Genomic DNA, 26,412 nt, shown 5'->3' with positions numbered 1-26,412 from the left:
CTCAATTTACCTGATTCAATTTTATTGAGTATTTTTCTTGCACACTGTACAAAGGCCTCTTCAACATTTTCCCCTGTTAGTGCACTCGTTTCCAAGAACATCAGCTCTGCATTTGACAGCAGAAAAACAATGTCAAGTCAGGTCTGAAATATTCTGATAGAGTAATTGAAACATGAACATTTACAGGAACAATACATTTTTTCCTTTAACTTAAGGAGAAAAATTGTCAGACAATTTAGTCCTGAAAATCAGGTTCCGAAGGCAAAAATAAGAACATAAAACATTTTCACAATAAAGCAAGCTCCTCTCACCAACATCACATATATTTCCTCTGAAATGTATACACTTTCCTTAGAAAGCGAGAATCCAAACTAGGCTTTTAGCTGGGCTGTGCATGTGAAATAGCATATAAAACTAAATAAAGAGCCCCATATAGTTTTCCATTGATAGAAAAGGATATGCAAAAGGACAGCCAGCATTCATAGTAAAAACATAAAGGAAAAGGCTATTTATAACCAATACATAAGACTGAAAAGAGATTTTACTGATGGAAAGACTGTAGCGCAACAGCTCAGACTGAGATTGGCTTTAGCCGCCACAGAAACGTGCCCTCGAAGACTGAAAATTCTGAATACTATAGGCTATGTAATAGTCCTCTGGATCCGTGCCATGCCTGAAACTCACTTTCCCACAGGTAAAATGCATTGCTTCTATCTGTGGCACAACAACATCCAATCTTCCCTATAATCTGCAAGATCTATAAGAAGCTGAGAACTCGAAAAATATTGCTCTTCATTTTCTCTCCAGCCTTTGTGCAAATGCCCAAAGTTGTATGTTTTCACTAAGGAATATTTCTAACTACAGAAGATACGCTTTAAGGAGCAGCTGTGGCTAGAAGAATCACTGGTAAAGGGAACTGAAGAGTACACGTAGTTCTTGTTACCAGCACTTTTCTCCCTCTGTGCTTCATGTACTGACAGAACTCTTCTCTGTAGATATTTGACAGGATACAGTGGGCAAACAAATCATTCTGTAGCTGCACAATAAATCATTTTAAGTATTAAGCATCTTCCAATGTTACATGAAGATCTTATGTACTACTTACCATTTTCTTGTGCAAACCGGGATGCTTCTAAAAAAGTAACTTCACGATCTGCATCAAGATCCTTTTTGTTTCCACACAGTATTATCACAATATTTTGACTTGCTAACATTCTTGCATCTGTCAACCAGTTGGTAAGTGCATTGTAGGTCTCTCGGCTGGGTAGAAAGTAACATCCTTTATTAGAGCACAAGCATTTTTAGTGAACAGACTAGGAAGTCAGACTGGACTAGAACTCAGAAGGCAGGGTCTACATTTGCAGCAAGCCACAAATTGCTGCTACACAAGCCAGCTATAGATCTCAAATATGCCAGCTGTAAACTGGGAAGAGGATCAAGCTCCTTCATAAAACTATTTAAAAGCTACAGTTTTTAAAAAGCAAAATTAAAGTCAACCACAGAGGCACTCAATTTATTCTCAGCAGTTTGTGCGTCAAGAGAGACTAGCCAGGAGATCAAAGCCAAGAGATGTACTAGCACTGCACTTTAACACTGGATCCTTTAGAAAGCAATTCCCTCCAGCTTACTTCTCACAGTTTTTATGAATGTTCTGAGAATGAGGGGCATAATGCTCCACTGCCTCAATTTCTTTCATCAGATGACCATTTTCATTAATAAATTCCAATCTAGACACTAGGTCCTATGAGGTATGCTTTACTAAAACACACACAAAACTCCCAGTTGCAGCTCTCTAAGTCTCTGCAAATGGGATCTCTTTTAAACTACCACTAGTACGGCATCTAGTTTCAACCTCTCGTGCATCAAATTTAGGGATAACAGACCGAGTTATTGGGTTAACATGGAATTCAACTGATACTTAACTTTTAAAGGGGATGATAACAAATTCTTGCTCTTACGGAAAAATCACGGTCCTGAAGTTTCACCTCTGTGTCAAGACCCATGATATCACAGGCAGTTAGTTACCTGTACATATTAGTCATTGTAATGGTGGTCAGAGATACAGCCCTCAAGCAGTAAGACTGACAAATGAGACTGAACTGATTTTTATATACAACACAAATATTAAAGACCGCTCAAAGAAGAAGAGTCCACTCAAGAGGAAGAGGCAAAAAGAAAAAAAAAATCCCAGTCTATCACCATTAGCCAATGGTGGCCAGAAAAAATTGTGAAAGCGTAAAGGTAAGGCATTTCATTGGTGGAGTATAACATAAGAAGTATAATACTTTAAAAAAAAAAAAAAAAAGGCTGTAAATAGAATGGCTATAGTTAAGTAACGTGTAGGTAGAGCCAGCCTCTCTAAAGGATGTCCTGTTATACCAGCATGCTAATAAGCACTTTCCACAAAGAGGAGTGTACTTCCTAGGTTAAAAGGGGCTAAAGTCCACTTTTGGTTTCTGTGGCATCCTGTCAGTGTCAGATTATTATTTGTTTTGAAGCTATGAAATTGAGCAAAACCACAAGTGTAAAGGATGTTTGGAGAACAGTGTAACAACATGTGCATAGTGATCCTTCCCAAACTGATTCAGTTTCCAACAATCAGTCGTTGCAAAGCTTCCTGAGCCAGTGGTGGTACTGCATGTAGTCTGTCATGATTAAAACAGCTGCTGGTGGGCCAGTCCCCATGTATTTGTCTAATCCTTTTCTGAGTCTGTTTACATCTGCGGACTTCATGCCATCTCATGTAAGCTCCAAAAACTTAAGAATGCCTTGTTTAAAACAGAAATATTTTTAACTGTGTCCAGTAGTCGTTAAAAAAAGTTGTTAACTTTTTTACCTGGTGATATCATAGACAAGCAGAGCACCTGCAGCACCTCGGTAGTAACTTCTTGTTACAGACCTGCAACAGAATTAGATGTAGGTTTCTGCAATATCTTCGTTGTTTCAAATCTGAGATAACATAATCTACACTATGACAAACAACTCTTAAAAGTTTTAAGTTACATTAAATAACTTCATTTGGATTTAGACAACACAATCAGCTACGCAACAGCAGCAACTATTTATAACTAGACTTCTGATGAAGCACTTTCACTAAATGTAGCCATACAGGGGTTGCCACAGTCCATTATGACCTGTGGGCTGCTAAAGGTACACGTATCATTGTATTACATGGTCCGATACAGAACTGGGAGCCGATGGCTGTACCTGTGGCTTCAAAACAGCATAAGTAACTTATATTTGAATTCTCAGCGACGAGCAGAGACTGAGTGGAGTAGCTGTCATTTTACAACTTAAGACTCTGAGTTGAAGAGAAAGAGGTAAGGAAAGTGACTGTCAAAAGGTAGGTAGAGGAAGGAAAAAACCAACTAAGTACATAGAGGTATTATCCACGTTAAAAAGAAAATAACTATAGATACATTATAAAAAGCAACAGGAAATAACACCCCAACCACCTGTGAGAGTCTGAATGCTTTGAAATTAAAATAGCATAATTTGCATGAACCTCTAGAATACGCAGCCTCCAGTCTCCTCAGAGTCACAGGATATCATCCATCATTGCTTAGCTTTACATAGTTATGTATGTATCCAACAAAATTTGTCTGAGAGAGGTAATGTTTTATCTGGATTGCTGCCCACTCAGCTGCCCATTACCCAGACTTCTACCGCCACAGTCACCCTTGTTAACCATTGCTGACAATCAACATCCTCCTGCCAAAAACAAATAAAACCCCCAAGCCTCCAGTCCAAAACCATGAAGCCCTGAGACAAATGTACTCAGGAATGCATCAAATCTCAGCTACTGAGTTTTAGCTGTGCCTCAGATGTATGATACAGTGTTAGAAGTACATTGGTGATTTTAAGTCAAACACTTTTTCTTTTAGGGAACCAGAAATCTCAGTCTTTCAAGTGTGTTTAGCCAAGTGAGCTCAAACACAAAATTTTTCCCTCTGAATAAATAACATAATACTATGAAGTGTTCTCATGCAGATTTTGACTGGCTTACAACTTTCTGGGATTACTTATTCCAACCAAGAGAAGAGCTAAGCAAAGTTAAGCACATACACCCCAATTAAAAAAAAAAAATCAGTTTGGCTAGTGAACAAACTTTTAGCTTTGTATTCTACTCATAGACCTTAACTATTACACAAAATACTTTACTCAATGAAAAGAAGGGCAGAAGCTCAGTTCCTACAAGTCAGCACTACGTTACTGAAATAACGCCCGTTATTTGGGCAACATCTGCACAACTTGGAAGATCTGGCCTAGTTAACGACAAAGCAGACATACAGTTCCACTGACTCAGAAACTGTGTCTATTCATAAGCAGAGATAAATATCAACCAGCACCCACAATGCAAGTTTAACAACAAAAAATATTTAATAAAAGGAAAGAAAACGGCACCTGAATCTCTCTTGTCCTGCTGTATCCCATATCTGCAATTTTACATATTTACCACCGACGTTTATGATCTTTGAACCAAATTCGACTCCTATAGTATGATTTGAGTCATCTTTGACTAACAAAAAAAAAGAAAAGAAGAAAAAAAGAAAAAGAGACTTAATATTTAAAGAACATTTAGAGCGAATAATTAGTTTTACATAATCCAATTTAGGTAGGATCAAAATTCTTCAGTGTTCAAACTACTTCCTGAAAGATCAAAAAACTTCTATGCAATTCATAAGTCTACTGCCACCATGCAGAAATAAATATTTTGAACATCCTATTCAATTCAAAATTATTACTAGCTTAATCAAATCACTCCCTGCTTTCATTAACAAATTATGGGACAACTTCTGCATATCTTTTTCAGCTGCACTTTCTAATACTCTGACGTAATTTAAAATTGCAATTAACGGAAAAGCAGAACATAAGAAAAGACCCAGTCTTGCCCCCAAGTAAGCAAAATATATTTCTTCTTTAAAGCAAGAAGTTGAGGCACTTGCTCTACACATGTTGCTGACATCACAAGATTCTCAGCAATGTACACCACCTATTCAGCAGCAAGGTCACGGCTCAATTATAGGATCATACAGTGTTCCTTGGCAATTACACATTATCATCCTAGAGAGGGCCCTCAAGAGATAAGACAAATTAACAATATCTGAGAAAAGTAACAGACACCCTGGATTTAAGAACATTTCTAAATGCATATTAATTGTGTTTAATCATGATATTAAGTTCACTATGAAAAGGGAAATTTTCTTTCCTATCTATCTATCAGTATCTAAATAACATGTAGTATACTACAGCAGAGCGTCCACCACGTATTTAACATAGGACATGATATTTAACGAAGAGCACAGAGTATCTAGCTATTTTTGAAAGCAACTGGATTTTGGGAGACCTGAATTCTGTGCAACAAGCTTTCCAAATCTATTCAAACAATTCAGCTTTTTCTGTCATCTGCTCAATATTTCTACAGAAGGCTTAAGAGCCTATCATTTATCTGGAGAATATTATAAATGCAAAATTTAGTTTTCACAGAAAGTCTGTCTTTTCTACAACACCCTGTTATGTTTAGTTGACCTATGACCGAGGTGCCGCTCAACATCAAGCTTTTGATCAGAGGGAAACTGCAACAAGGATTTACAGCACGGTTCTGAACATAATTGTCAGACAAAATTCTCATCTACCCAAACACGAGAGTTATATGCACTTCCCTACAAAGCAGTACAAAGCAAAGAACGGATATTCACACATCTCTTACACTTAAAAATACTCTTACAGAGCCTTCATCAGTTGTACAAGGTAATAGAGAATTCTTACTGTATGCATATATACTCACATTTCTTCTCAATAAACTGATGTAGTAAACAGGATTTTCCAGTTCCAGCATTTCCTATGACCAAGAACTTAAAAAGGAAATCTGAAGATTGAAACAAACAAACATAAGCTCATTTGCTAATTTTTAGTATCCACTCACATTTTTGTCTCAAGGCCAAGTATGCAAGCCAGCTACTGTCTGTAAGCTGTAGCTTTTAGATATAGCCAATATAAGAACGTCCTATATAATGATGTCAATTTCTTAAAAGGAAGTTAATAGTATAAAAACATCCAGAGTTTCTTTTTTTTTTTCTCCTTCATTTTATTCACATTAATGTCAATGTCTCTCTATTAACTGCTTAATTCACATACTCCATTGTAATACTCGTAAAGCTGGAAGAACTCGAATAATTTTCCTGTACATTTACAGGAAAGTAGTAACTTCTATTCTAGGTGGCTGCTTTCATGTTTCCTCCATATAGTAAATTAAGATAAAGCTACTTCTGGCATTTTACCTACTTATGAACCATTTACACCGTTCATTTAGCAATACGTGCATTGAAGATCTATGGCCTGTTTATATTTTTAACAGTTATGTATACTGCTTTAATAATACCTCTCCAGATCTACTTTCACTTTTGCCTAAAGATCAAAGAAAGTTTCCTTGCCTGACCGTTTTCAAACTTCTGTGATTAAAAAGTATACAATTGTTTCCCCAATATACAGCCATCAAGACAACTGTTACAGTTTTTGAAGGAGACATGATTAATTTTTATCCCAGTGGCTTTTTTTTTTTTTTTACAGTCATCTTTATAACTTTATTGTATAATTCGTCTCATGAACACAGCAGGTAGCCAGAAGACATCACATAAGCAAGTGATTAAAGGATTAAGTTAATATCAACAAAAATAAGAACTTTAATTAATACATTAATTTCATTAACAGTTCAGAGCTGTCAAATGGGTTACACAAATATTGGCTCAAAAGGGTAGGGAATAAGAAAATTAGACTATACAAGTATGTCAAAGCACTGATATATTATTCTATCAAAGCCCTGTTTGAGCCCCTTGTTTTATAGATTTCTGGGAGAACATTAAATTCAGACTATTTGCTCATTCTGTTTCATGCAGGAACAGATATTTGTTACAGTCTATCATTAAACATCTCCTAGCAATGCTAAAAAGCAACAAACAAGTTTCTCTTATGGTAAATTCCTGATGTTGAAAAGTCAGTGACAAAGCAGAGGACTGTGAATCCTGGGAACAACCACCATCCTTTGTTTTCAGTTGCCTTCCAAGTTTTATTCATGTTTACAATGAGGTAGTGTTGTACAAAGGATTTCTGTTATTTTACAGTTTAACTTTGAATGATTTTTTTTCCTAGTTTCAAATGTTTTAACAGGCTTTGGTATGGATTCCATTTTCTGCTCTCCTCGGAGAGAAGACTTTGCCTTTTCTTGCTCACAAATATGATCATTCACATCCTCAAGACATTCTGTACCAAACTCCTCACTCTTCACGCCCCCACCCAGCTGCTCATGCTTTCTTCACAAAAAAGTTATAAAAGGGATTTTGCTGCTTTGTGAAAATTCTGCATATTATCTGCCAAAAAGGAGGGTCCTTCATTTGTCTGCAAAAAAACTGCAAAAAAAAAAAAAAAATCTGACGCTCTGAGAATGCTTCATACTTCAGACTAGCAAAGCTTCACTTTTAGTATGAAATGGACATATATCATAAATAGCCTCAAAGTGTTAGGTAGAAGAATTCTTCTCTGGAAAAAAGATCTAAATTTCTCTTTCTATGGACCAGCTAGCACTAGTGTAGCACCAAACACCCTTCTGTGGGTTTCATATATATATATATATATATATATATATGTATATATGTATATATGTATATATACACACACATATATACATATATAATTTTTTCCCCCTCAAACCATTGTGAGTATGTGCAATTCTCAGATTTTACTACTTTCAAAGACTTCCTCAAAATGCATAGATGTTTTGGGACACAGTCCTAATTAAAATAATCACTTTCCAGTCTCTGTAGTTTCTCTAAAAATGAGTATGAAATTCAGCTAAAACTGGTTGTCATATATATCTGGTGAACGCTTATTGGGTTTTCTTGTTAAAAACTATTTAAAAAATTCAAGTCTTCCTTCCTGTTCTCCATGGAAGACTCATACTATTGACAGTAACATACCAACTAATGTCAAACTAAAACATGAAAAGAAAAAATACCAAAACTCTACTCCTACTTTAATTTGCACTTTCATTTTGAGCACTGGTTGTTAACAGTGGTTCATGAAGCCATATTTCACAATCCACAAAATCATTCTGAGCAGCCAATTTAACAAGCCGCTCCATTCTGGGCAGACAGCCTGTAGGCAGGTGAAAAATACTGAGCATTGACAGTGGTGTCACTGTTAGGGACAGGGACTGATATAGAATAGCTTCAGAAGACCAGTGTGTTTTTCCTGGGCTGTTCTAAATTGAGGTCCCTTAAATATTGCTCTGAAAACAAGATTGATGTTTGGAAATTTTATATTTGTTTCCTTAAATTGATACTATATTCTAACAGCACTTACAATAGACTCTTAATTCCTATCAAGATTCAGTTGTGCCATACAATTATGAGAGAGATTAGCGAAATGATTTTTTTTTTTTGCAGAAAAGACTGATTGTCCAATACCTACTTGCTTAGAAGACAAAAAAAAAAAAATATTTCCAGCTGCTGAAATAGCAAAAAGTTACCATTCACTTGATTACAGCATAGAAATAAGAAGAATCTGTTTTATTCTCCCATAGAACGGAAGTGCCAAAAACCTTCTAATAAAAATTGAAGGCTTTTTGCACCAAATGTTTCAGATCATGCATATCTCTAAAGTAGAACATGCTAATTTGTAAAGTAAGAAAGTGACATTTTGATAGAATTGCTTTTGTGAGCATAACTGCAATTTAAACTCTGATTTCCTGTAAATTCTTGAAATGAACAAAAGGCTCTCAATCAAACCTTTTTGGACGTAGTTTACCCATAAGTATTGGATAACAGATTTCAGAAAAATATGGAATATTTTGCATATGTAATCTACTGCAGGAAAGGGCAAGAAAAGGCATTTGCCAATACCAAAACTCACAAACACCCATACTTAACAAGCAGAGAGCCTTTTAGTTTCACAGCCTAGCATATTAATCAATAAGATTACATATTACCTCCCAGATAAGAACAGGAAGAATATTTCTTATTTTGTTATTTTGGAACATTTTTCTTGTAACATCATTCTGTGCAACAATGGCAACCAGGTCAAAAACATTTTTACAACTTTTCTGTTGTTTGATTTAGGGTATGAAATATCTTGTCTCTGATCTGCACAGATACGTCTACTGATTTAGCATGGTTTGGAAACACAGAAACTGAATAGGATTGGATAAACAGCTTCCTTTGGTCCAGCTGCAACATTATTGTATACTCGTACTCAAATCAGTAAAAACTCCTAAGTATCTTTTCTTTGTAATTGTACTGAATGCAACGCATATTCTAGTTTTGGTACCACTGCTTAACTGCTGCAGTTTTTCTTTTTTGTCTCCTCTTCCCAGAGGAGTTAAGTGACTCCATTTCAAAGTCTGCTTTCTCTTTCTTTGCTATGGACAAAAGAAGCTCTGAGATGCAACATTCCAGTTAGCTGCCAAGGCTGTCACCCTAGGGAAGTTTTTCTTCTGAATTCTGTTGTTCCTCTTTCACAGAGGAGCTGAAAAAGGAACATCATTAGGAAGTTACAAATTCCTGCTATCACGCTGGATACTAATAGGCATAGAAAAGTTAAAGTACTTTGCCTGTAAATAACATCGTTATTATATAGAGAGGATTTAGGAACAAAAAACAAACTCTGTGCCAAGAGGAAAAAGGGTTACAAGATGTGCACTGCAAAAAGCTGCAAAGAGATGAAAGACAGCACAGCGTGTCTATTTAAGGAAATAAGGGAATATAAAGAATCAACTTGCTCCCTTGTGTGAGCTACATGCATCACCCAATCCTGTACTGGGTAGAGGGTACAGGGAGCAAAGCAGTTGGACTGATCCTTATTTTCTAGCATGGATGGAATAAGTAAAACCATGGCTCCACCCCAAAGATGCATCAGCCAGTACAGCTAAATTGGGGGTGGGGTGGGGGGAGGGAGGGAGAAAAGGGAAGAGGGGAAGGAGAAGAGACACAATTGTGGGCTTTGACTTATGTACCACAATAGAGCAAAACAGATGGTTGATGTAGAAATTGCCCTCAAACATCCAACCTCCTCCTTTGAGGGAGGTCTACTCCAGCAGCAGGAATAACTGAACAGCTTCTGAACTACATTTTTGAGACTAAAGTTGCAGTAAGGTGAACTAAATTTTTCTTGCTAATACAAAGGAAGGAAAAAAGACCAAATTATCATCTTCAGCCACAGCTCAGTCTCCTTCCAATTCCCTGATAAAGGAGTCAAACATATATTCACTAATACTGATCCTTTGGAAATTGGCTCATTCACCCATTAAAAAAGTTGCCCATCAGTTAGACTTGTTGCCTCCCCATCTCTTCCTTTGCAGAAGTCTGCAAAAGAAAGGAGTGCTCTCAAACGCTCCTACAGGCAGATGCCGCCTCTAAATGAGAGAAAAGGACAATTTTTCCCAGGTAGCCCTTTAACTGGCAATAAGAATTAACAAGGCAAACAGATAAACCTCTATCTATTCAAATCTGCATACATAAGGCTTGCAAGAGGGAAGCTTGGTTTCCTTACAAGCAAAAGCAGAGCTATGTCCTCTAAGCAACAAAATAAACTCTGAAATAAAATGAAGGTCAGGGTGATAAATGCAAAGACCATCTGATAAAGGGAAGCTAGAAGAAAAATATGAATTGAATACTCCAGAGCAAAAAGGAATATTTTTAAGATGTTTGGTCTTTCTGTCCACTTATGACAGTGACAGATACTGATAAACTAACGCCTGTGATCATTCTGGCAGTAACAGATAAATTCTTGGGGAGGATATAGCGAAATAGAGACTAAGGAGATTTGACTGAAGTCTTACATATCACATTTACTCAAAGCTAATACAATCTTTTTCTCTACCCTTCAATCATTTACAAGCTAAAGGTTGTTTTACATTTACCTATTAAGGACAAACCATTTTAAATTAGTCTGTATTTACTGGAATGCAAAAATGCATATATTTTGCACTGGGAAGGGGGATAACAAAGCCTGTGTGTACTTTACGGTAACTATCTACATAGAGACCCTTGCAACTCAGTAAGCATGAGTTAAAGTAATTCTCCTATGAATAAGAGATTTGTTTCTAACATTACAACAAGATACACTTTTTAGAATGACCTCCTCTCCCAAGAGGATCAGTAAAATGCTCTTTCTAAACTGAGTTGCAAAATTCATGAAGTTTTCTTAGGCTCACTGTTTTGGATTTCATTTATTTTTGGCACTTTGCGAGGGAAAGAAATTGATCAAGTAGGAGAGGGATAAACAAGAGATTAGAAAGCTAAGAACAGAAGATGGGCAACAGATGAAACAGATCTATCTGAAAGAAAAAACGTACTGTGAACAAAAAACTTAAAGTCAGGGCCAAAACTAAACGAGAGGTTACAGATCTTGGTTTGAAAAGAGTAAGAGAGAAGAATCACAGTAAGGGACAGAAAGAGTAGGGATGAGCAGGTGAACAAATAAGGTTGGAAACAAGCAGGATCTGAAACAAAAGAACTCAGGGAGAAAATAAAAGACACACAGGAAGAGGCAGGTAAAATAAATGAAGCACTAAAGGTGAGAAGGACAGACTGGAGAAAGCCTCCCTACTTCTCACAGATTGAGGAAAAAAACTGGAAAAAAAATCCCTTCTTTTCAGAAGACAGAGAAGTTGAAACCTCAAAGTAAAATTAAAGTTATATAAAAGCTAGACAGCAAAATGACATTAAAAAAGTCATCCCCCGTACAGGATGAAAAGCTTGTGGCTACATAAGGGTGGTCATAATCCAGGTGATAAAAAGAAAAATCTCATTCATGGATAAGCATCTATATGGGTGGTATCAACAGCGATACCAGCACTGAGACGATACAAGGATCACTGAGCAAAACCGATCTCAGTCATCGGTGGGAAACTCGCCACCTACTGCCCTAATACTTCCATCATCCTTCATGATCACTCTAACAGTCTCAGGCTCTGCATGGTCATTACTTTCCTTAAGAAGGTGAAAATAGTTTCAAAGTGCAGCCTCTCTTCTTTCATCTTGCTGGGCAACAGATAGATGGTCAGAAACAAACCACTCTTGCTAGGACAATGAACACATTATGTCCCAACGAGATCATTAAGCATAGAAGATCCACGTTTTTAATCACACGAGATTGTTTACTTCCAATTGTCAGATTGGGCTGCTCTGTATGTGAAGTACATGTTTTTTAAAAGTCAGTCAGGAGCCATACATTAGAGTAGAAGCTTTCATGACTTATTGGGGTTCATGGTTTCTCTGAATGGGTTCTAACATTGACTGCTTATTACTGATTTTTGTTTGAATACCTGCTTTAACAAACATGCACACGATTGTAAAGCAATAGCATTTCTTTATTCTACTCATTAAGCCCAAGTTTATATGAATAAGTTAGTAACTTCCTAAAAGCAAAACTCTGGCTTGTCAGGAAGTACGGGCTTCAAAGTAAAAAGACACAAAATCAGTTGCACATTCAACACAAAAGTTATCTTGCTGGCATTCAAAAATACTCATGGAAAGGAAAAAAAAAAACAACTTAGTCCTTGCTTTCTTTCACACATACCTCAGATGCCTTGAAGAAAGAGTATTTGTAGTGTTATGAAGCCAGCTCATCCAGAATATGAGACAGCAGACAAAAGTCTGCTAGTTTCTTAACATAAGACTGTCTGCATAACAGACTACAAGGGGATTTAGCAGCAAATACTCTGCGCTCATTTAGGAGGTAGTAAGTATCTTCCCCCCCCCATCAAGGGAGACAAAAATGTAGTTTTATTCATTTGTGGTTCTCATTCTTTCTTTCCATGACGATATGCAGTTAGATACACCGTAGCCTTTTTTAAAAATTGTTCACTTATTCCTAAGCACTAGTTTTAAATATGTATCTCGTAAAGTTCAGGAACAAACATTCCTCATCCCCCCACCTCGAAAAAAAGAAAACAAAAAAACAAAAATACCACCCCAAGCCACAGAAGTTCAAAGGTTTTTGCAAATTACGGTATTGTCTTAGTTCATGATGTACTGGACATGAAACAAATGCAAGATTAGAGAAGAACGAAGTGAGCTTTAATATGCATACACTATAGAACCAGGACCTGGTGCTGAAACAGGACTAGCATTGTATATAGTTACGGGGAAAAATACACGGAGCCTTTCTTTCCTCCTCTCCTTGGAAGATCAAGTTGTTCAGTTTTTCTTCATGGGCTTCATCATTTTTGTACCAGCCTAAAATATTTTAACTCTACATCTTTTTTCTAAACAAACTTTTTTTGAAGTTACTTCTGTGCTAAATACTAGTCATACTAGCACAGTAAAAGTCCTTGCTTGTTTCAGTGTATACCTCACCTCCATACCCTACCAGTCTCATTTTACCACTCCAAATGGAGCTGAAACTTGGGGGAGGAGGGAAAGTGCACACTACTAAAGAGAAAAATCCCATTAGTTATTCATTATATTATAGCTTCCTGAAGAAAACTTTCAGCCATCACATTCTCATATTGAGACATCACAGAGAAAGGAGAGGTACTATGGTGATATATTAGAAGTGAGCTATGTTTGTTTGTCTGATGAAGCCTATTAGACTTAAAGTAGCATTAATAGACTTAGATATAAAGAATTAAAGACTACCAGTAAAGAGAAGAATGATGCAAATAAATTTAAAACAATTACATGAAGCAGCCATTAAAATCTGAAAACATAAGCACTATTTTTCTTATCAGTCCATCTCACAAGCTGTTCCAGAACACGGCACTAAGTTCTATGGGTCTCCAAGCTTCAGCGCTCCACTGGTAGAAAAATCAAGTAAAATGTTGCTGATAACGTTGCACTCACTCTGGTATCCAATTCTGCTACAACTTTTCACTTCCCATTGCTACAAGCATCATAGTTGGAGGATGATGGGTTTACTGCCATACTAGTCCCACCCCTCCCACCCCCCGCCCCATTCCTTGGGGAACAGGAGTGTTTCCCTAAACATCATTTGTACTCATGACAGTACTCCCAAGGATCCTGGATACCATCGTGACCAAAGCCTCAAAAAACGATGAATGGAATAAAACCATGAAATTAAAACATAGAGACCATTTTAAAAGGCATTTGGCAACAGCAAGAGAAAGGAGAAGTACCCTTCCTCATGGGATTATCACTCCAACTGCAGGCAATTTACAATATTACTATTAAACAGAAGTCTTGCAGAGATCTTCCTAAAATAACACAGTTGAGCTAACTGATTATGTAATTTTCAAATCAAAGTTGAGGTTAACACAACATAGTTAGTTACATAAAATAGTTTTACTAAGTATAAGAATATTTTTTTAAATGGAAATTAATCTATAAGTTAAAGATTTCCACAGTAACTCTCGGCAACAGCAACAAACGCTTGGCTAACTTGGCTATCTTGGAAAGGAAGAGGGTGAGGCAATTTTCTTCTAAATAACTCTTAAAAATACACTATGTGAATTGCTTTCTCAGCAAGCCAAAACGTTTATTTAGATTTCTCTAATTACCATGAGATGCTATCCCCAACCATTCTGCAGTTAATTGTTCCAAGTTATTACCCAAAAGGGGAAATGTTGTGTTTATATGTAGCTAGCAAATACAGAGTACGCAAACTGCACTTTCTCTCATAATGTTGAGCTGACAGCTAACGCACAGCCCCCAAAATAACGGTCACCCAACCAAAACTGTTAAAATAGTTACGACCCCTTAGTTGAGGCAGAGCAACTAACCATGCAAGAGTTCAAATTATCTTTGTTCTTGTATTAGAAAGGACTATAAAGCACTTGTTTTGTTTCAAGCAAACCTGTTTTATTTTGCATTCACATTGTCAGCTATATTATCTGAGATGGCGGTAGGCAGGCAGAGAAGTTACTAAAAGCTGTAGGCTGCTAGCTCCCAGCGGACTGCAAACTTCTATCTGATTATACTTTCCCATTAACTTTGCCTCAAGTTGCAGTCTCAAACTCCCTGCGGCACAGCTGCATAAATTGCAGACGTTTAAGAAAGATGCATATGCAGCTTAGCCCAAGCAGTGTGGGCTCTGACACCCAAGTAAGTTCCTCTGCATCAGGTACACTGATATAATTGTGCTTGTGCAGCAAACGTTGAGGTCATTTATCCTTCTCTCATTGAATTACTCTGCAGTCTTCTCAGGATACAGGCGTCCAGATATAAAGCTATTAGGGAACAACCGACATACAGTAATATATGCATCAGTGCCCTGCATGTGGACACACCTTGTCATAAAAACCCATCCAGCATGAGACAAGTCTGTTACGGATTCATCTCTATGGGGTTTAAACCAGTGCAGCCTTGCATTTAGATCTAGCCCTTATACACCATAAAAATTACATCAGAAGACAAGACTTACAATGTTTGTCCCACGCATGCTGGGTTCATCTTCGTTTTCTAGGCTGGATTTAACTACATTCATTAACTTTGCTAAAGCTTTCAACAGCGGGGCTGCAATACTGTTTGAAAACTTGGTAAAACCAGCCTATGCTCAGACCTATAGTGCAGAACCAATACAGGGTGGAGAAAGAGGGCACAAATCGCACTAACTTTAAGCCTTCAACATTGCTTTTATCAGAACGCAGAACAGGCACTTCGATATATCTCTGTGCAAGAGCAAATCAGGGACACAGCTGGAACTGTAACACACAAAATTTTGATTCCTGCTTTGATCTTCAGCCCATTAGATCATGCTGCTTCTAAAATATCCGTGGATATGATTCAACAAATCCATGAGGGTGGGATTTCTTTTTTTCTATTTAAAAAAGAAGAAACCGAGTTGATTAGCTCTCTGTACTACAACTGTCTACCAAATCAACTTAGTATTAAAAACTACAGCTGCACATGATACCTAAACACCAAAAACTGTTCAGCAAAGTTGTTCCAGCTGCCTAGGCAGCTAAATTTTTTACATTAGATTCAAGGAGAATGCTAATGCTCTTTCTCTAATGACACCCTGAAGTGCCTCAGAGAGCTTGGCACATGGCTTAACCCTGAACAGGATCCAGAAAGCAGCATTCTCCTGCCTACTTCCATGGACGGGTTTGGTCAATAAGCATACTCTAAAAAAGATTTACTGATTAACATGAAACACAGAAAAGTCTATTTTAAAATTACAGAGTGGCGCTGCTGCAGACTTACATTTTTTAGCCCAAAATGAAGAGGCCAAAGTACACACAAGTTACAAAAACACAGGTTCTATTATCTCCTTTGTTCAAGGGGGTTCAAGCTCATAAGACTGGCTTTATTGTATCAGATCAAGGGTCCATCTTCTGCAAAACTGATCAGCTGCGCTGGGCTGCAGTTCCTCCTCCAAAATTTCTTGAGACTCTTGCTGCTTTCCACCTGGCTTGCATTTTTATTCAGTCTTCTGAAGCACCACTGAGTTGCAGAACTTTTTTGTCAGCCTTCATCTGGCCCGGACCTAGCCAACCATCCAGAGCACCAAGAGGAAGAAGCTTTGTAGGACAGATCCCAGCAACTGTGGGGCCTGTTTTTGTTCCTTTGACTTTTCACAGTTCTAAGCAAGACCACTGGGTAAAAGCCACTATCATCTTGGATACAGGGAGCTGCAGGCAATGACTGGTGTTCTTCTTGAAAGTCCCTCTGCTCAGTTTTGACTCTCTGACTCTTACCCTATTACAGTCACTGTCCCCCAAATACACTTTCTTCCCCTTGGTTTGTTTGCTACCTCTGTGCTTCAGGGAGGCTATGAGAATTGATATGTAGCTCACCCAGAGGGGAGCTTGTCCTTAATGGGAACCCAACAGGAACAGTGCCCATAAGTAAATGCTTCGTGAATGATACAGGAATAGGTGAGTATGTCATGATATTGTCCCTATTTCCCTCTCAGTCCTTAAATACAGTCAACTCAGGAGACCTCCTGAGCCTAAGGCAGGGTCTATTTAGCGGCCTTCAATGATTTTTCTTTTCTTCCATGAAATCACCCAGCCTGCTGGATTTTTAACATACACATCTTTCAGCACCAAGTTCCATATACTTACTGTTAGTTGCCTAAAGAACCATCTCCTGTTGTTTTAAACCTAGCTACTAGCTTCATATGATGCTCCTTACTTCCACGAGAAAGAAAAGAGTGAATAGTAAGTTCCCACCCATTCTCTACACGCATCCCAGGATTTTGTATATTTCTATTACACCACTCATCAGCAGGCTTTTGTCCAGATGGAAGAAATCCAACTCAATTAGTTTAACTATGCTAGTAGCAAATTTTCCAGATCCCAGGAAATTCAGTGCTTATCTAAGTCCAGATATCATAAAGAGACAGATGTAAAGCACCCAGTCAAGAGGTAGGATGCAAGATTCAGTTCTTACCTTCCCCTTCACCCAGATCTGGAAAGGAAAGGAAACAAAAACAAACACCTTCCCCCCCCCCCCCCCCCCCCCCACAGAACTGGAAAAGCTTCAGAAAAGGGCAAAAAAGATGATCACTGATATGGAACAGCTTCGAGAGAGGGAATGACTAAACAAGTTATTTAGTCTGGGGTGGGGGCGGGGGAGGGAAATATATGGAATACCATTTAGATCTATGAAATCCTGAATGGCACAAAGTGGGAAGACAGAGATAAATCTCACACTCTTGTTCCATTAGAAGATCTAAGAGTCATCAAATACAACTCAAAAAACAAGAGGAGATAGCTCTTCACTGAATGGGTAGTTTATGTGGGTAGCTCCCTGCCAACAGATGCAGTGACTGCAAGAAGTTTATTTGAGTTCAAGGAAAGATTAGACAAATACATGGAAGAAAAAAGCCATAGAGGGTTTTTTTAAACAGACACCATGCCTGACTCAAAGCTACTAAGGTGAAAATAGCTGGAGGCTGAAGAATATTAGAGAAAGCATCAAATATACTTTTCCTGTTCTTATGGTCTTTCCAAAGCACCAACAGGACATTGTAAAATTGCATACTGGTTACTGCCTTGGTTGCAGATAGTACAGCTATTGTTAAATTCTACGTCATCTCATAGCTTACATTTTTTGTTCTTCCATTTATCCTAAATCATGCCATTATCTTCAGTTTTCCAGCTCGGAATTCCTGTAGCTTGATGTATATAAACAGAACAATCACTGACATTCAAAAGAGAAATATACCGAAAACCCCACCACCTCTTTAGAACACCACAATAACCCAAACTCTTCAATTTCAAGGGTGTGTTTTTAGGACATCAAAACAATCAGAGAGTATCAGCAATGCTAGTGGGTTTAAAACTATTTTGACTCACTGGAACAATGCAAAAAGTGCTGAAATGTACTTGTTTAAGATGCAATTATTTATCTTGATGCTGTAATAGCAAGCAGGTTAAGAAGGAATACTGCTGGAATTATCTCTATCATCGCTGGTTGTCTACCCATCCATCTGCTTAAAGACTACAAATCCCACCATAAACATAGCCAAAGCGATCTCGATCCTTAACTGCAACAGCTCAGAGCATGAAGAATTAGCTCAAACTCACATCTAAATCAACAAAGCACATCTCTTTGGCCTGATTTCTACGCATGCGTTTTGCTTGTTTGGAGAAAACACCAAAAGAAGAAACAGGGTCTTGCTATCCTAACATTTGCACTTAAAGGGCTGCCCCGCACTTTTGCCTCATTTTCCCCAGTAGTTCTGTGCTTTTTCCCGTATACTGAAACACTCATCATAGTGGGACAAAGTACCCTAAGCACTCCTGACCAGGCTACTGAAAATATACAGAGACTTATACAACAGTAACAATAAGATCAGCTAGCCTACTAATAAGAACTGACAGTGATGCCAGTCTCCCTCAGATCAACAAGCTTTAGCAGTGAGTCGACTTGCCGCATCTAATTTCACTATAATTATCCAAACTATATATTATTTATCAGGATTCTGCTCTAAAGACAGAGAGACACAAGTGCAGATCCCAAGCTCAACCAATTACTGAGGATAACAGTCTGCAACAGACAAAGCCAGAAAACGAGAAATTAAAGGGCTCATCACAGTATATCCAATTCCAATCTCATCCTCCAGCAATCCAACACAGGGACTCTAAAAATAATATTTAGAGGTATGACAGGATTTTTATACAGTAAATAAAAGCATTACAGGATACAGAACTATGTTATGGAAAGAGAAAAAACATACGAGGTTGATTCAAGAACTCAAAGTTACAAACACGAGAAATGAATATTATCCAGTCACTTCCCATATGCTCCACCCAGCCAGCAGTATCAGCTCTACCTACCTATTGGACTCCACACATTGATGTGCCTTTAATGCACTGACTCACCCCACCAGAGCTTGCACTCTTACGACTTACGCCTTCAGATGTTTTTCTGCTATAATGCTCATAGGAAACACCACATAGTAGTCAGATGTCCATGCTAATACAGAGATGAACAAACTTTTTAGTTCTTTTTTTACTTACTCACCCTCACAGTTTCTTCTTTTTAATGTTTGTGTATCTAGGAAAATAAGACTACAATCCTAATTTGACCCTCAAAAGAACACTGTCCCCAATTTTACAATAAAAGCAGCTTCGTCCTAGAGGGCATGCACTGCAATTTTCCTTCTGAATTAACTTAAAGATAACAAAGAAGTAGTGCCTAAATTTTCTGGCTAGTATTTTACTTACCTTTTGAGTCATCAATACTTCTCAACATTGAAAAATAATTTTGAATAGGCACTATCACATCAGTGTGAGCTGGACAACAGAGGGAGGAGTAATAGGCTGTAGTGAACATTGCTAATAAAGAGTAGGAAAAAAAGAAAAACAAACAAACCAGAAGGCAAGAAGCCTGTCTGAAGCATAAGGCCAAACAGCTACCATAGCCTAGAACTTCAAAACTCATGCCACACTGGATCAGTCCCTGATCTACCACCTCTTCTCTGCTTTCTTCAGCAAGGGCCATAGCTTCCTACTCCAGATGGTGATTAACTCGGCACAGTCAACAGCACAACGCCAGAGGCGGGGGACACTTTGCTACAACCTTTACCACACTGACACTTCGTTCACCCGCTAGGGCTCGGGAATAAACACCGCGGTTCAGAGCCGGCCCCGGCTCAAAGCCTCGGCGGAGGCGAGCCTCGCTCCCTAGCCAGCGCCCGCGCGCTGGGCTGGGCCGGCCCGGCCCCGGCCCCCGCTGGGGAAGAGCCGCACCGCCGGGCCGGGGGTCTCCCGCTCACAGCGACCCCTCCCCGGGGGCGCAAGCGCCTGCCCCGCCCGGGCCCCGGCTCCTACCGTAGGTCTCGGACATGGCCGTCTGCGACATTTTGGGAGCTGCGAGTCTCCCCTCCCCGGCAGAGGCTTGCGGCCCCTCAGAACCGAGGGGGCAGGCCGGGGGGGAGACGGACAGGTCCACGCAACAGCAGCAACCACCGCCGCCACCACCAACTGCGCCGCTTCAGCCCAGCCGCCAACGGCAGCAACGGCCACCACCGCGCATGCGCGTCCGAGCCGCCTCGGCCTCCGCCCCTCGCGGCGGCGGCCGAGGTGTGGGGCGGGGGGGGGGGGAAGAGCGCCGCCTCGCTGCGCAGGCGCGCCGGGCTCATGCCCCGCAGCCCCGCCTCCCCGCCGTTCCCCTTCCAACGGCCGTCACCAAAACAAGGCGCACGTGCGGGGCTGCGGCGCCGCGCAGCCGTTGGGGGGCGGGGCGCGAGGGCGGCCCACGTGACTGGCTGCTCTACCCCGGTGGTGGCCGCCATGTCGCACGAGTGTGGGCTCGTCTCTGTCTGCTCCCTGGGAGCTCTTCGTCCTAGCCCTGCTCTCTGTTTTCCCCAGTCTCAGAGGGCTGTTCTGGTACTCCATCTGGGGCTGCATCAGGAAGCCCTGGGGGCTGCCAGAGCTAACACAAGTCGGGCGTACAACTTGTGGGTGGCAGGCTGGTCGCAGGTTCCCCGAAACGTGCTCCGTTTCCTCCGTGGTCGCAGGGTGTGCGCCCGATAGGCCACAGACATTTAGGAAACACGGCCTCACCGCCGCTCTGCTGTGCGGTAGCCCAGTGCGTAGTAGCTGTAGCTGTCCTGGAAGTCCCGGGTATACGAGACAGCTGTACCCACAAAGTGTGGGCGATGGTGGGGCTAGCTGCAACTCTGCCAAGATAACAGACGCCTCAGTTCTGCATGCGCTGAGGTCATGTTGATTTCTAAGGCTTGAATAATCTTAACGTTTTCCTTGTCCAGAGAAAACTCCATTATTTAAAGATATCCCATTCCATTCTGATGTCTGTGCTGGAAGTTGAACTGATGATTAAAAAATTCCCTTCAGTTCTTTCTGGAAAATAGTAGCCTCTGAGGCCATTCCTCCTGGGAGCTGAGTGCTCCTGTTTGGCGACTTGTCAGACGGCTGTCAGAGGGCATAGTCCCTGAATTCTGGTGTTTTTTGAGCTGCTGGGATCTCAGCCGATTCCAGTTAATTTTCCTGCCAGCAAGTCTGCAAACGCTTTTCCCCAGGTACAGAACCTGCCTGTGATGGTCCTTCCTGAAAACTGTATTCCACTGTCCAACTTTTTGTCCTAAAGCATCTGTTCTAGACTCGTTAAGATCCTTCCCCAAAAAACTTTCCCCCCATTTCAGTCAAGGGCTAAGCCTTTTGCCGTATATCCTTTTGAGGTACGTGGTGATATGTATAAGCTAACAGACAGGGTTTTGTTTTTCGGAGAGCTGACTGCACCAGTGCTTTTCCGACCTCCAAGATAAACCCCAAGAAAATTCAGACTGTTGAAATGAATAAACTTCCTGAGTGCAATAGCACTTGATTTATGTTATTCTTTCTTTGATGTCTTACTAACTCCCAGCCTGGTTTGTCTCCGGTGATCCTGGTTAGTGTGGCAGCTAGAGGCACTAAGACTGATCCTCCACTACGAGAGCCCCTCCAACTCTTCTCTCCCACGACAACGCTTCCCGTGTGTCCCTTCACGCTCTTATTTCTACCACCCCTTTTAAAAATTCCCCTGTTATTTCTGGCCTTTTAATCTTATTGCTCACAACTTGCCATTCTTTCCATTTCTCTATCATCTCCCAAACAGTAGGAAAAACTGCCGCTGCCCTTCCCAGCCGTTTCCTTACTGAGTCTGCTACTGGTCGAAGGTCAGCTTTTAAGTTTCTATCTCTAATCAGTGAAACAATACATGGTGGGCCAACATTAAAAACCTCTCAGAGAATCTGCTGATTATTTTAATGCCATGGATAGACATTGACAAAGAAACTTGTTCCAGCAATTTTCAAAGAGCCAACTGCATAATAAATTCGTAATATTAACAGTAATTAGTTATATACACAGGTTCCCAAAGCTGTCACAGCCAGAAGACACTACATATAGAGGCCCAAAATGTCACATGTGAGCATTTGCCCCAGGGCATCCGTTCTCCAGAGCAATAGAAGAAGCTAGGGGAGCTTTCACAGGAGCTGTATCCCAGTGTCACAGACCAGAGCTTTGAAAGCTATCTCCCCCAAATGATGATACTTTTGAGGGTGAGGTTAGGCCATAAAGAAGTTTGGTCTAATATCACTGAATCCCTGATAGATGTGGGCTATTTTTTCTCTAAAAAAATTAAATTTTAAATTCCAATTTTAAGATTGTTTAGCACAGAAGAAGACAGATTTTACTAGGTTATTAAAAATTTGTTAAGTTGTTTCAAAAAAGGAATGGAAATTTAAACATCTTGTACTGTATAAGCAGTACTTTAGGCTAAAAAAACAAGTTAATCCTGTCTGATCTTTTTTTTTTACTGTGTATCTTGCAAGATGAGTTTGCCTGTATGGAGGTTATATTTGATAGATAAGTCATGATACTAATATCATACTTTTTTGCCTCCAGGCACTCCCAGTTAGTTGATATGTACATGCCAATAATATGTTTTTTAAAAATAATGCTTTCTATGAGAGCTGTTAGTAATAATGAAGAGAAAGAGGGACGCTGGAGAAATTTCTGGTGAAGCAAAGACAGGAAAAAAAAGGAGAGACGGATAGGATTGGCTGTTTCGATATTTCTACTTTAAAGAGGAAACGAGAACCGAGAGAAAATTTCAGAAATAATGAAAAAGATTGCACTAGGTTAGGAACTACATAGCTGAGATCTCTGCAATTTGAGACTACAGGCTACTGTTTGTTAATAAAAACCATTCTTTCTGAGTGATCAAAACAAAATAGATAGAGCTGAGAATGATCATCTTGCGTATGAGGGTGAAGAAGACCAAAAACCAAATGTTTAACTTGTCTTCTGATTTATGCTTTCTATTGGTTACGTCCTCTAGACACTCCTGGCTCCTGTAAAATGAGATATAACATGTCAAACTGTGAAATCTAAATCCTATCGTTTCTTCCCCAAATTAGTTTCACCACAATTATTGTGCCTATAGTTGACTGCGGTTGTAAAATTGCAGCCCAGAAGGTCATGTTGAGGTTTTGCTAAAAATGATGCTGAGCTAATTTTTAACTAAGTTTTACTAGGCAGTGTATCAGAAATATAGTGTCTGATATCTCATGAGTGGAAAAGGGCCATCAAGATCTCCACAGAGGCAGACTCAGGCCAGAATATTTTGTGAAAGCTCTTTCTTCCAAACTAAAATAATTCCAATTTTAGGACTTGGCAAATTTGGACACAGCTTTCAACGACTTAGCATTGCAATTGGCCAGATCTTTCTGTTTTCCTTCACCCTATTATAGACAAACCATATTCAAACTGGATCTGAAGTTCGGTAGTGTTTTGTGTCCACCTGCACTGTGGACTCAGAGCTTCTGGCTGGGGTTGGAGTGCAGTTAAAAGGTGGGAGGGACTATTAGTTAAGGGAGTGATAGGACATATCCTGGGTTAGTCTGAAGGTGGCACTACAAGGCCATATGTGAAAGGCACTACTTTAGGCTGAGGGGGTGCACGTGTGTTTTCTCTAGTAATTCTCTTAGGCTGTGTGGCACATGGACTGCCTGAGAGACTCAGATAAAATGGGGAATAACGTGTTTTGCCTCACCTTCTTGTCTTGTGGGCTGAATGCAGAGAGCAAGCAAGTGTATGTGGAAGCTGTAGGTCTAAGATGGATTTGGAGCAGCAATGAATTTGGCTCCGACAGCCCAAATGAAATATGAAGATAGGTGATTGATGCTCTGAGAAGCCTTAGGGATTCGGGTGACCTGCTTATAGTCAATGCCACTGGAGAGCTGACTTCACCTGAAAACACCTGGCATTATCTGAACTCTGTCATCTTCGGCTCCCACAGAAGCTGCCCTCAGCCTATGAGCATAGTTGTCAATTGATGTAATTGCGGTTGCTCGTGGAAAATTATGGGTTGAGCGCTTCTAAAATCGTGGGCTAGTTCCTCAGTAGTTAGCCATGACTAACTGGAGCTCGTGAAGAAGGTGACTGCAAAGGTAGCTTGGTGCTATCATTGAACTCCTTTGTCTTACCCCGTGGTGAACTTTTCCCAGAATAAATAGGAAGCCTACAAGCTATGCTACGACAGTGACAGCGGTGACTGCTAGAGTGCAGCATGCTGTATGCTGGGTGTATTTTCCCTTTTATCACGCTTGTCACCAGTGGTAGGAAGAAGACACTGGAGTGACTGCAGGAGTGCTGTGTAAGCTAAGGGAACTTAGTATTCATGAAGAGTCACCAGATCCTGGGATAAGCTCCTTTTCGGATAACCTTATGCTAGAATGCAAAAATGCAAATTTGCCCTAATGTGGGGTTGGGTCCTTTTTTTGTCTTCAAAACACTACGTAAAATTTTTAGGTGCTTTGTCCAGGGAAATAGTTTTTAGCACACTTGTATGAGCACAACGGTACAGAGAAGCCCTATTTTAAAAAGAGAAATGCCTAGTATAGAAAAAATATTTAAAAGGAAATCAAAATATAGGGCATAGCTTTCAAAATAACTAGTGATTTAATTTTGCAGGAACACTGTAAATACAGTGAAGGGGCCTAAATGCTTTTTTCTGTATTTCAAGAGAGGCACAGGAAAATGAAGACAAATTTTGGACATATTATAAAATGTATTATACACATACAATGTCTGGAAAACATACAGATTTATGTGAAACTGACCTGTATTTTGTTAATTCAGCCTCATGGTGTCACTGATTAACTGCTCTGCTGGTGAATAATACAGTGATAATGGGATGTAACAGGCTGCATTTGTTCACTTTTAACAATAGGAAAGGGTTGAAGTGTTTGATGTTTTTAACATCACTTACTTGAAATAGAAGATTGGTTAATAGATTGCTCAGGAACACTCGAGGCCACACGGGCTCCCCTCTGGAGCCCACAGCACTTCTCTCTGCTCAGGAGAACTCACATACAATAAAAACGTGGCTCATTTAGATCCTGTTTCTCAAGTGAATATCCTCAAAGATGCAATAGAGCAGTCTTGATTCAGTTCTGCAGTTTTGGTTGCTTTGGCTGTGGCACCAGGAAGCAATCAAAGCTGGCTTTTGGCAGGGGTGTGATTTGCCACTTGTGCGGTTCACCTGGATGGTTCAGAAAGTTGGCACGTCTGTCTGGGTTAGCCGTCTGTGAGCTGCATGCTCAAGGAGGAATTCAGCTTGCCGTGTCGCATGTTACAGATGAACCGAGGTGGATGCATGCTCTCATGCACCCAAGGTCCAACCAGCTGAATCAAGGACCTGTCCAAAACGTACCACAGTGCCTGCACTTTACTGTGGTATGGGTTGCAGGCAGCCATGCGCTTGGACTCTGGCTCATGGAAGTACTCCCGTGTCCCTCATTCAGATGTAGCCTAGACACACGCCAGTTGTCTGGGCACCCTCTGTAATCAGTAGTGAACGAGAGGCAGCTCCAGAGTGCTTCAGCCCAACCGTCTTCATCAGCTGTCTGAGGACAGAATGGATCTCCTTCTGTCCATTGACTACAGAGGGAGCCCAGTTTAGGCTTAGAAAGCTAATTTTTAGATACCTAACATTAGGTATCTAAACATTAGGTGTCTAATGCCGCCCCAGGAGGAACTGGCTTCATCCTTTTCTCCAGTCCCTGCTTGCTCAGATGGAGGAGAGGCACTGTACTTTGTATATCGTATACATTTCACAAACAAAAATCTCTTAGGAACTGATTAGCTGTTAAGGAATCAGATTCTATTTTTTTTTAAACATACAGAAAATTCAGAGCATCAGAGGTCTAAAATGGCTTTTTTTATACACAGTATTTTTGGTATACAGTGCAAAGAATTTGCCTTGCAGTTTGCTGGTGGCTGACTAAGCGATCCATGTGGATCAGGAATGCAAGCTTCCTGGTGCTGCAAAGAGGAGTGCTAGACATTCTCCGCAATTCATGGGCAGGCTCAGCCAGCTAGTAAAGCACATACGTGGACCAATATTGATATGTAGATTTAAAATCTGGTACTTTTTGCTGTTATTTTGCTGTTAGGTTATGAAACTACATATATGGATTTTTGAAAATGAGCGTAAAGTA

General features: G+C 39.9%; 1 protein-coding gene across 3 annotated transcripts in view; it reads right to left on the bottom strand.

Annotated features, from left to right (window-relative positions):
* The window catches only part of RAB4A (RAB4A, member RAS oncogene family), a 38,037-nt gene extending 17,555 nt beyond the window's left edge, over nucleotides 1-20,482 (bottom strand). The window contains exons 1-6 of one of the 3 annotated variants that reach the window (XR_011140300.1): nucleotides 20,237-20,475; nucleotides 5,789-5,869; nucleotides 4,405-4,519; nucleotides 2,837-2,899; nucleotides 1,106-1,260; nucleotides 11-106 (exon numbers count right to left, since the gene is read on the bottom strand). Coding sequence is in view for 2 of the 3 variants with exons in the window: in XM_068939037.1 (XP_068795138.1) it covers nucleotides 11-106; nucleotides 1,106-1,260; nucleotides 2,837-2,899; nucleotides 4,405-4,519; nucleotides 5,789-5,869; nucleotides 20,237-20,267 (541 nt within the window). In the remaining variant the exon portion in view is untranslated. Of the gene's footprint in view, nucleotides 1-10; nucleotides 107-1,105; nucleotides 1,261-2,836; nucleotides 2,900-4,404; nucleotides 4,520-5,788; nucleotides 5,870-20,236 lie in introns of all 3 variants that reach the window. The other 2 variants (XM_068939037.1, XM_068939038.1) reach the window with 2 other exon arrangements.
* Between the last annotated feature and the right edge of the window lie 5,930 nt (nucleotides 20,483-26,412).

The sequence above is a fragment of the Struthio camelus genome, chromosome 3 (genome assembly GCF_040807025.1).
Source record: "Struthio camelus isolate bStrCam1 chromosome 3, bStrCam1.hap1, whole genome shotgun sequence".
NCBI lineage: Eukaryota > Metazoa > Chordata > Aves > Struthioniformes > Struthionidae > Struthio > Struthio camelus.
Note: the sequence above shows the minus strand (reverse complement) of the source record. Positions and strands in the feature narration are given on the sequence as shown.